General features: G+C 38.7%; 1 protein-coding gene across 2 annotated transcripts in view; it reads right to left on the bottom strand.

Annotated features, from left to right (window-relative positions):
- Positions 1-713: 713 nt before the first annotated feature.
- map1sa (microtubule-associated protein 1Sa) overlaps positions 714-11,220 on the bottom strand; it is a 29,054-nt gene continuing 18,547 nt past the window's right edge. The window contains exons 3-7 of one of the 2 annotated variants that reach the window (XM_067395853.1): positions 7,729-7,811; positions 6,400-6,540; positions 3,010-6,253; positions 2,343-2,539; positions 714-2,048 (exon numbers count right to left, since the gene is read on the bottom strand). In XM_067395853.1, the coding sequence (XP_067251954.1) occupies positions 1,893-2,048; positions 2,343-2,539; positions 3,010-6,253; positions 6,400-6,540; positions 7,729-7,811 (3,821 nt within the window). In that variant the 3' untranslated portion in view covers positions 714-1,892. Of the gene's footprint in view, positions 2,049-2,342; positions 2,540-2,560; positions 2,762-2,936; positions 6,254-6,399; positions 6,541-7,728; positions 7,812-11,220 lie in introns of those variants that run through there. The other variant, XM_067395854.1, reaches the window with a different exon arrangement.

The raw sequence follows: 11,220 nt of genomic DNA, 5'->3' as shown, positions 1-11,220 counted from the left end.
CAGTAGAGGGCAGCTATTCCATGGATTATTGTTGATTGGAAAACCATATTCAAATAACACAGAAACAGTTAAATGATAAGGGCAAACAAAATGTTATTTTAGAGTAAAGCTAAATCGCATTCTTCTGCCACAAGATCACTGATTAATGACTGCTGAGTGCAAAGCGATGCAGAGGATGAATGTATTTTAGAAGGACCGAAACGATGCATTGACCAATCAGCATTTAGAACATTCCGTTTAATTAGAGACATAAATTACAATTATATTTGACTATGACGAAATTAAATACTTAAAAAAAAAACACTGGTCTTTGATGTATATATTTTCATTAAGCTGCATTTAAAGATGTTCATTCTAACATCAGGATTCATTTTTGTATTCTCGTCAATATATATATATATTTTTTTATCATAACAGAAGTAGGAATGAACACATCTGAATAGTGATGTACACCCCCACCCCACATTCTTGGCACAGTAATAAAATATGGTATCTGATCATGTACCATGGTATTTTTTAAGTACATATAGTGGCATGTAAATGCCATGGTGGATAAATATAATCATTCAGGTGCAATCTGATATGACTCTCATTATTACCAGTAAGATCCACATTTGTATTTTTAATTTGCATCAATTGAAAGATTACACTTGTGTTTGTCAAAATTTTCTGGAGGATTTTAAACAACAACAACAACAACAACGTACTGTCATTCTTAATTTATCAACTTTATTTGACATTTGAAAATACATTTACATTATGGAATTCCGTACTGAAATATTTAAGCCTATTAGTGACATTAACGCATACTTGCTATTCGTTTTTGTTTTGGCAGACTTGTCCTTGTAAGGAAAAAAATCTAAAACATAGTACTTGTACCTTATAAAAATCGTTTTATTGGCTCAGAAAGGAAAAAAAGTGCAATTTTGAAAATGTAACGCATCAACTGTTCCACAAATGGAGGACCAAACAAAAAAGAAAATGTTTTATGGAAATGGCTGCACCAGACCAAAATGAAAAAGTTTTAATTTCATAAAGTATAGCAGCCATTGCTGTGACAATGTGCACATTAGTTGAGCAGTCTACATGACATTCAAAAATTCAGGGTGATCAGCAAAAAGTATCTACGATTCAAATGACATGCTGCTTTAGTGTTTGTCGATGATGGAAGATCAATAAGGCATTCATCTTTGTATATATAAATAACATGCCTCTTCCAAAAGAAGCCAAGTAAGTAGGACAAAAAAAAAAAAAAAAAAAAATCTAGTATCCGTGAAATGTTTATAGAAGCAGTACAGCTTGTTAAACTTATTAAAAGCCCCACTGACAGACAGACAGACAGACAGACAGGCACGCGCGCACACACACACACACACACACACACACACACACACACACACACAGCTGTGCATCATTTTGAGCAGGATCTGTACAGTTAAGCGCTGGGATACATCTGCCAATTACAGACATATCAAGTGTTAACCTGAATATCTAACTATTCTACCATAGTTTTCCAAGAGGCATCTAAACTGTGCAAAATGTGTACATATGTAATGTTAGCCCATGTGCTGGTACTCAACATGCTAGATATCCAAAATATGCAATGAATTATATAAAATAATATAACCAAACTGCTAAAAATATCCATAAAAAAGAAATGGCAATATTGTCTACCCTATTCACACGGAATCAATTACACTTTAATAAGCAGCAAGTGTAGATGTTAAATTTCAGATTATAAAATAATTGTTGAATAGAACTGAAATCCTTCATCCTGCTGCTCAAGGTAAAATGTGTGTAGAAATTGAGACATCATTTTGCACATTATTTTGAGAGTGAACAAGTGCTCTAGTGACAGGCAGGGGTGTGATTCTTCAGGTGTCTTTAAATCTTTAAAACTCCACTTTGCATGCTGGGAAGGTCTCATCCTGCATGGCTACAGTGCTGTTGCTCCCAAGTACTGTGATTGATAGATCTCGCTGCCGTTCATGGGTCTCCTGGTACCAGTTGTGCATAGTCAGTGAATCAAAGGTGGGGATCAAAGTCACCTGTAAGTGAATGGAAAAACCATTAAACAATTATTAAAATAGTCAAGTAGCTGTCAGTCTTTTGTGTGACTATCAACCTGTGCAGAGCCCTAACACAATGAGGCAGAGTAAACTGTCAAAACTTTCCATTTCCGGGTGAACTATTCCTTTAAAACATCAATACAACTGGACAAACGAGGCTAGAGATTATTCAGAAGGTTCTGCTTTTTTGTGTAATCCTGCTATATGTTCTACACCTTTTGCAAAGCGCATTGAGCTTGGGAAAGGCGATACATAAATAAAACATCTCCTTACCTGCACATCTGGCCAGGATGCTTTGCCCTCTAAAAGAGAGTCAAGAATAAACCTCATGACTGTTTTCTTGTGCGGCTCATCTCCACTAATTATATAGCAGGATGAACGAAGGCGCCGGAAAAACTCCACATCGACAGTGGAAGCTGCTGAGCCAGAGGGCAAATATGCCAAGTCCAAATACACTACACTGACAGAACCTGCAAAGAGAGGCAGTAACATTATGCACATTTGGACTTAAAAGCACATTTATTAGTATATGGTTGCAGCAGTGGCACTTTTCAGAACATGAATTTAGAGAGACAACCTATTAGAGAATCCAAGGGTTATTGTTAGCATGCTAAAATCCTCTCAGACAAAAATTCATCCCTCACTAAAAACCCTCACTAATTGAATAATCTATGGGTTCCTCAACTCTGGCCCTCAAGATCCACTTTCTTGGAGAGTTTAGCTCCAACCTTGATCAAACTCACCTACCTGCAACTTTCTAGTAATCCTGAAGACCTTTATTAGCTTGTTCAGGTGTGTTTGATTAAGGTTGGAGCTAAACTCTGCAGGAAAGTTGACCTTAAGGGCCAGAGTTGAGAATCCCTGGACTAGTCAAATGTCCTGCCCCATCCCCAATACATGTACAATTCAAATATTTCTGGAAGAAACCATGAGCACTCACTGGATGAGGACTTTGAAAGTGCTGGTCTAGATCCGCTAATAGCATTGCGGGATGCAGGCCTGGTGTCCAGACTAGATGTTGCCCGAATAGTTCCACTGGCAGACACCTGAGCACTAGTCTTTGTCTTCCCACTTTGTGTTATGTTTGCCGACGCAGTCTTTGAAGACACAGTTGCTATTTTTTTGGTCTTTGACGTTATATTCTTGGAAGACCTACCCTGACCATCAGCCTCTGGGTCAGCCATGCAGGCACCAGGCTGGGGTGGCAGCGGTGGTAAATCCTTCACTGGGGCAGGTGGAGGGTCTTCAGAGACATTCTGGGAATTGTGTAACAAATGGCTGCTAGGATGGTCATGAGGATGGTGGGGTGGAAAGATGTCACTAGTTTCCTCATCAGAGTCCAAGTCCTCAGTAATGGAGGGACACTCTTCAGTGGCTGGTGGCGCATCAGAATCGGAAACCGAAATGAGAGAGACACTGACAGAGGACGTTGTCTCCTGAGCTTCCACTGACTGATGATCACTACTACTGCACTGTCTAACTGGCTCTTGACAGAGGTCAGGACTTGGGGCAGCAACCTCAGAGGACTGTCCCTGCTGGTTCTCTGGAGATTTGTGATGCTTAAACTCACAAGGTGAAACCAGACATAGATCGACATCATGTGGAAGGATGTCACTCTGTGGTCCAAAGAGGAGATTCTCTGATTCATCATATGTGTGGTGACTATTATGAGAAGTTTTTAAAGCTAAAGACATATCTGTTTTTGGGTCACGGTCTGCTAAATGTCCATTAGTGTATGTTAAATTACCAATTTCCTCCTGTGAATGACAAACAGGCACTTGTTCGAAGGAAACCGATAACGAATCATCTACTTCAGTGGAGTGTGGAGAGCCAACTTCCGCAGGAAAGGAAGTGAGGCTGGGAGAGGCATCGGGTAGAGTATCTTTAAGTGAAGTAGAGGAGAGAAAGCTTGATTGTCTATCTTGTGATGATATGGAGCTGTTTTCGATATTGCTTCTAGAACAACCTATCATCGAGTTCTTACAGAATTCCATCTGACTGTCTTCAAAACCGAGACCAGATGTCCTGATACCTGCCTTACAATCTTCGCCAGACACCTGAGAAACATGGTCAGGGGATTGAGAGTAATGAGTATGCACAGAACTGTTCCTCCCAGAGTCTGTGGGAGAAACTAACTCGAGGGTTTTTTCATCCGAGCTTGTACAGGCATCCTCTTTGGGGCATCCATCAAGCTCTGTTGGAGTGAGATCAAAATTAACACTTCTCTCACTCTTTGGAGTCTGTGCAAGTGGGGAGGGGGGTCCAACAGTAATGTCTGAGCCTGGGTTACCATCCATACTTCGAAACTTCTCTGGACTTTCGTCAGTACCTTTGTTAGAGCCATTCACCTGCACGTCATTGTTGCCAGAGGCACATTCAGTTCTTGAGCTTACATGATTGCCTTCAACATCCTGCAATTGCCCATGTTCATTCTCCATTCTCAACTTTTCCAATTGTGCAGCAATGTCCTCAGGTGTAGATGTCTTTGACCGGTCTGCACTTACTTCACTTGAGGATTTCAGATTGTCTGGCTCCTTTTTGTCTGGCTTAGGCTTCCCTTTGGTTAAAGGATCCTTTTTAGGGACCATCAAATCTTTTTTTAGTGAGCCATTCTTGCCAACCAACTTTCTAGACTCAGCATTGCCTGGCATATTTCCAGTGGCTTTCTTAATATCCTTACCAAGAGTTTTGGTAGTTTTTTTCTCTTCTGGTTTGACCTCTTTCTTAATCTCCTTCTTCACATCAGGTTTAATATCTTTCTTGGGCTTTGCACTGAGATCTTTTTTCAAGGGTTCTTTCTTTTTCTCTACATTCTCATCTTTCTTTGCAATACTTGTCGCTGGCCGTTCCTCTTTCTTCCTAACTTCCCTCTTTTCATCTTTAGCAGGTTCTTTCTTAGTCACTTGCTTTTCAGGCTTAGATGGTCTTTGTTTCACATCATCTTTTGACTTTGCTTTTTCCTCAGCCTCTTTCCCCTCTTTTGGAACTGTGTCATTAGTGGATTTGGTCTTTGTTTTAGTGTCTTGCTTTTTCAAATCTACTTTGCTTACCTTGTCTTTGAGTGAGGCACTTCCAGGTCGAGATTCTTTGGAAATACTCTTAAGACTTTCCTTGCTGTCAGCATGTTTTGGCTGTTTATCAAACTTTGAAGCTTCAAGGTCCTTCAAACTAATTACTGGGTGTTTGAGAAACTCTAGATGCTTTAGTCTCTCTAAACCTTCAAATATCTTGGATTCTGGAGTGCACCCAGGAAACAGAACCCGAATGATCTTTTCCTGAGGATTAGCTGGATGCCATACCAACAGCGCACATATGGAAACCATACAGTCTAGAGGGACTTCTGAGATTTTTTTATTTGGAGTGCTAGCAGGCCAAGTTTGCAAGAAAGCTTCTAGTTCTTTGCTACCTTTGACTGGATTGAGTACATAAAGATCTAGTCGACCTACACCCATCTTCTGGAAAAGAATCACTGGCTCGATAGTTGGCCCTGAAGAGCGACTGAGCCGTTCTGGACAAATTGACAACCTTTCTAAATGCTGTAATGCTAGGGCAACTTGATCACAACTTCGAAAGACCCTGGGGTCACTCTGCAATGATTTGAGTCTTTCTGAAGCATTGAAAAATACAACCCCTATTTCTGGAGATATCAGATTCTTCTGCCAGTCTTCATTGCTCTGCGATGCAGCAGACTCCTCCTCTTCTTGTTCAGCCACTTTTCTGTGAAGTAGGCTGTTTATACCAGGTAGATTATCCACACCAACATGGGTGAGCAATATGGAGTCAACTCGGTCTAGATGTCTCACCAGTTTCCAAAAACAAGACCGAGGATCAGAACCCCCATTGACCAAAACATTGAAACCATTCACAGCAAAGAAGGCAGAGTCACCTCTTCCTCCAGGAAACACATAGCAGCAGGGACGAGACAGTTTCAGGAAGCCAACTGTACTGGGTGGTACAAGGAGATCAAAAGGCAACTGAGGTTCAAGAGACTCTGACAGATACTCTGTGAACTCCTGAAGGCCCTCCATCTCTGGTAGCACTAATGGAGGGTTGGTTTTAATTTCTATATAATCTTGCAAATTATGCTTTTCTAACAGAGAATTTTTCCACATCCCAGATTTAGGACAGCTCAGAATGAGGCTGGCTTTCTGAGTAGGGTCTGCAGAGCTCAGAAGATCTCCAATCTGTGTCAGGGAAAAGAAACTTTCAATTAGAACACAGTATAATAATATTAATTAGAGGTAACAAACTTTAATATGTTTTTGAATATTTGAATATCAAGAGTAAAATTACTTAACCAACTTATTTGACAGACAAACAGTTGACTGACCTCTTCATCTGTAAATATCTGAATGAAGTCATTTAGTGAAAAAGACCCGATTTGTAACACAAGGTCTCCAGTATCTTCAACACACTGTCCAGCAAGAATTAGCAGCTTATGAAGAGACGTATCCGTAATGAGCCGACGAACCTATGAAAATAAAGACCAGCATTAAAATGAATATTAATTTAATTTAAATAATAAAGTCACGCTTTAAATTAGGGCCCAATTCTCACTATTAACTACAACTTTTGCCTCAAACATAAAAATAAGGGATGTAGAATATGTTCATGCAGAATAAGGCATTAATAAGTGCTTTACAAGTACAAATAAACAGCCAATATCCTAGTAATGTACATGCTAATAAGCAACTGGTTAATAGTGAGAATTGAACCCTAAAGTGTTATCAAATATTATTAGAGAGTATAAGCAAGCTTATGTTAAACTGTACAAACTATTTAGCCCCCAAAGCAAGACCCTAACTATTAAGAGGCATTGAAAGAAGACACTTGGCTGTTGCTCTGGATGGCAAATAGCAAGAGCAAATATAATTCAACAAGGTACTTCAAGAAATGTGTCAACATCTCCCTGTGTTTATATGGTCTAACATTGGGTAAACACCAGCCAAATAGCTTTCATACATTTATCAGGAAAGAACTGCAAGGGACAGAGAACAGTGGACAGGAACTGAGGGTGCATGTGTGGAATAGTACAACAAAACCAATATTTAACAGTTTAAACACAAGGAAATCATTTAGATCATAAAAGCAAACATTAGTCTGTCTTTGATTTAGGGTTGGGTAATTTAGCTTAAAAAAATCTATTCGCTAAGCAGACAAGTTTATCCAAGGTGATTAACAAATACAACAAGCAATTTGTCTTAATGATAGAAATAGCATGAGAAGTGCTAGAAACACAAAATGTTTCAAACATCCTCTAGAATAGCACCAGCTAGAACTGGGAGAGATTTAAGAAAATTAAAGCATAGGATATTTTTAATGAAGAGTTTACCAGTATTTCAATGCTATTCCATTAGTATATCTCTTCTCTTAAATGGCTTAATTTTCCACTTCATTTTCTTAATCAGTGCACTCATCTTTTCAACCAAACAAGTTGAAATGCCACTTATATACACTTATAGCCACTTATTATAAATAAGTTCAATTTACTAAAACAGTAAAAATCGAGTGTTCTCAGGGCATGTTTTCTCACTGTTTAAAGATCATTAACAAAGCGATATTCACAATGTTGCTAAATTTTGTATTACCAGCCCAACTAGTTATGCTAAGTGTGTGATATTAGTGTACTGCACACAACACAAAGCACTTAGACACTCACCTCTGAACAAACCAAATCATGAGATGGGTTAACTATCACCTGGGTCTCAAGCACATCCCCACTGTGCTGCAGTGTCTTCTGGCCTGTGGATGGAGACAAAGAGTGTGATCTTTTAAAAAGTTAGTCCATGAACACTAGGAAATTATTTTAATTTTGTACGTAAAGATACACACAGTGGCCACAGCACAGTGATAAACATGGAGGCCAAACAGGCAACTCTATTTAGAATATGATGGAAATAACTGTGTGTGCTAACAGAGTGTATGTGCTCGTACACATTGAGCTATGGTGCTGATGCAGGTAGCATAAGTTTGTGTTTGAAGATTTCCCAATTCTGTTCCCCCCACTGAGACCCAAATAGTGCAAACTACACCACTACAGCAGCATATATGAATTGTACATGCTGCATCATCTATTGCTCTAGATAAAAGGTTCTACTTTACTTCCTCAAAGGCTGTGGATTAGGAAGTACAGGACACTGAAGAGGTCAGAAAAAGGATGTTTAAGACTGGCTGCTTGACACGTTCCTGTCTTTTTGACAAACAATGAGCAAACATGAGCTGATGGTAATTCTAGCCTTCTGCTCTGCACCATGATGAATTGAAAACACATGGTAGGAAACATCTCCTTCCTTCCTGTATGCAGGCGCAGAGCTACAGTATGACAACATATTTGCAGCCTCTACCAGTTAACAGAAAAATTGAGAAACTATCTAGAGCTCCAGACTAACAACTGAAAGTGGAGGCACTGGGGCTGCTAAATTGTACAGATTGTGGCACCAGCAGCTATAGCACAGGTGTGAGTCCTTTCAAATAAAAGTCAAACGTATATAAATGACAAAAGCACATAATGAAATGACTAAAATTAAACATTTAACATAACTAAAAAGAGAAAAGCTAATTCAAAATATTAAAAACCTATAATAAAACTAAGACAGGAATGCAACCAATAGTAGTAATACATTACAATTGTCTACATATTGCAACAATATGTCAGGATCAATTCATTCAAAGAGAAGAAACACAAAACAAAAAGAAAATTGAAACTGGGGATAAAAGACCTAATGACCTTCTGCCAGGGTCTTCTCTGTGATATTTTCTAAGACAAGGCTTATGCTAGTCTTAGACTAAAATGGATGTTTGAGTTGTTTTAACTCAAAGCAGCTTGCGCTGACATATTAAATATGTCAGGGCCATTGTTTTGTCTCAAGATTCACACCATTAATGATTTTCCATAAAACCTACTTAAATACCTTAACTGAACTAAGGCCCAAGTCCTGTCTGTGAAACCAGGCCATAGAATAATCAGGAACATGTCTTGTGGAGAAAATGTCTAAAAAAGTTGAAAAATATTTGTTGTTTAAGATGTCTACATAGTCAGTGTAAAATATTGTATTACTTTTTATTTGATGGCACCATCACATGATATTTTAAAATGACATTAAATAAAATGTAAACCTATTGAACATTACTGCAAAAACGCTGCACAGTGGTATCACTCTTTACAGCGTCTGACACATAACGGTAATTTATATGATTAGCTTTTTGCTTGACTACATTAGCAACACATTATTAGCAGCTGTTTGATAATGCTACACAAACCATGTTCATATTCACGAGTCAGACAGCTATCTTCTAAAAATCAGTATCCTTAGAACGTCAGTGGAGAAGGCATATAAGTTCATCATAACATCATAATATACACCAGACACCAGATTTTTTTTATTTTTTTACATCAACAGAAAGACACACAGAGATAACCTGGCTTCTTGAGACTTTCCTGCATCAGAGCGCGCATGGTTAATGATAAGCTAAAGCCCGCTGGCACACTGACGTGATTGCTTACAAGGTAGTTTGTAATGTCACAGTCACCAGCGATTTCAAACTGTATTTTTAAAAAATGGTGCTGGTCGTATAATTAGAATATCATCAAAAAGTTGATTTTTTACTTGTATATTATATTCATTCATTACACACAGACTTATATATTTCAAATGTTTATTTCTTTTAATTTTGATTATAACTGACAACTAAGGAAAATCCCAAATCAGTATCTCAGAAAATTAGAATAAAATATTGTGAAAAGGTTCAACATTGAAGACACCTGGTGCCACACTCTAATCAGCTAATTAACTCAAAACACCTGCAAAGGCCTTTAAATGGCCTCTCAGTCTAGTTCTGTAGGCTACACAATCATGGGGAAGACTGCTGACTTGACAGTTGTCCAAAAGACTACCATTGACACCTTGCATAAGGAGGGCAAGACACAAAAGGTCATTGCAAAAGAGGCTGGCTGTTCACAGAGCTCTGTGTCCAAGCACATTAATAGAGAGGCGAAGGGAAGGAAAAGATGTGGTAGAAAAAAAGTGTTCAAGCAATAGGGATAACCGCACCCTGGAGAGGATTGTGAAACAAAACCCATTCAAAAATGTGGGGGAGATTCACAAAGAGTGGACTGCAGCTGGAGTCAGTGCTTCAAGAACCACTACGCACAGACGTATACAAGACATGGGTTTCAGCTGTCGCTTTCCTTGTGTCAATCCACTCTTGAACAACATCAGAAGCGTCTCGCCTGGGCTAAAGGCAAAAAGGACTGGACTGCTGCTGAGTGGTCCAAAGTTATGTTCTCTGATGAAAGTAAATTTTGCATTTCTTTTGGAAATCAGGGTCCCAGAGTCTGGAGGAAGAGAGGATGTGTTGGTCCACTGTTTTCTGAGGTCCAAGGTCAACGCAGCCAGGAGTTTTAGATACCAGTAAGTTTTAGAGCACTTCATGATTCCTGCTGCTGACCAACTTTATGGAGATGCAAATTTCATTTTCCAACAGGACTTGGCACCTGCACACAGCGCCAAAGCTACCAGTACCTGGTTTAAGGACCATGGTATCCCTGTTCTTAATTGGCCAGCAAACTCGCCTGACCTTAACCCCGTAGAAAATCTATGGGGTACTGTGAAGAGGAAGATGCGATATGCCAGACCCAACAATGCAGAAAAGCTGAAGGCCCTCATAACACCTGAGCAGTGCCACAGACTGATCGACTCCATGCCACGCCGCATTGCTTCAGTAATTCAGGCAAAAGGAGCCCCAACTAAGTAATGAGTGCTGTACATGCTCATACTTTTCAGTTGGCCAATATTCCTAAAAATCCTTTCTTTGTGTTGGTCTTAGGTAATACAATATATTAAGAAATTTTGAGATACTGAATTTGGGATTTTCCTTACTTGTCAGTTATAATCATCAAAATTAAAAGAAATAAACATTTGAATATATCAGTCTGTGTGTAATGAATGAATATAATATACAAGTTTCACTTTTTGAATGAAATTAGTGAAATATATCAACTTTTTGATGATATTCTAATTATATGACCAGCACCTGTATTAGTTAACATACTAAATTTAACATACTACACTGATTAAAAGCTTCAATGTTAAAATAAAAATAAAAAATTCTTAAAAAAACTTGTTCTTGAATCCTTCTCGGCTTATTCAAT

Source organism: Chanodichthys erythropterus, chromosome 10 (genome assembly GCF_024489055.1).
Source record: "Chanodichthys erythropterus isolate Z2021 chromosome 10, ASM2448905v1, whole genome shotgun sequence".
Classification (NCBI taxonomy): Eukaryota; Metazoa; Chordata; class Actinopteri; order Cypriniformes; family Xenocyprididae; genus Chanodichthys; species Chanodichthys erythropterus.
The sequence above is the reverse complement of the archived record's forward strand: the minus strand, read 5'-3'. Positions and strand labels throughout refer to the sequence as shown.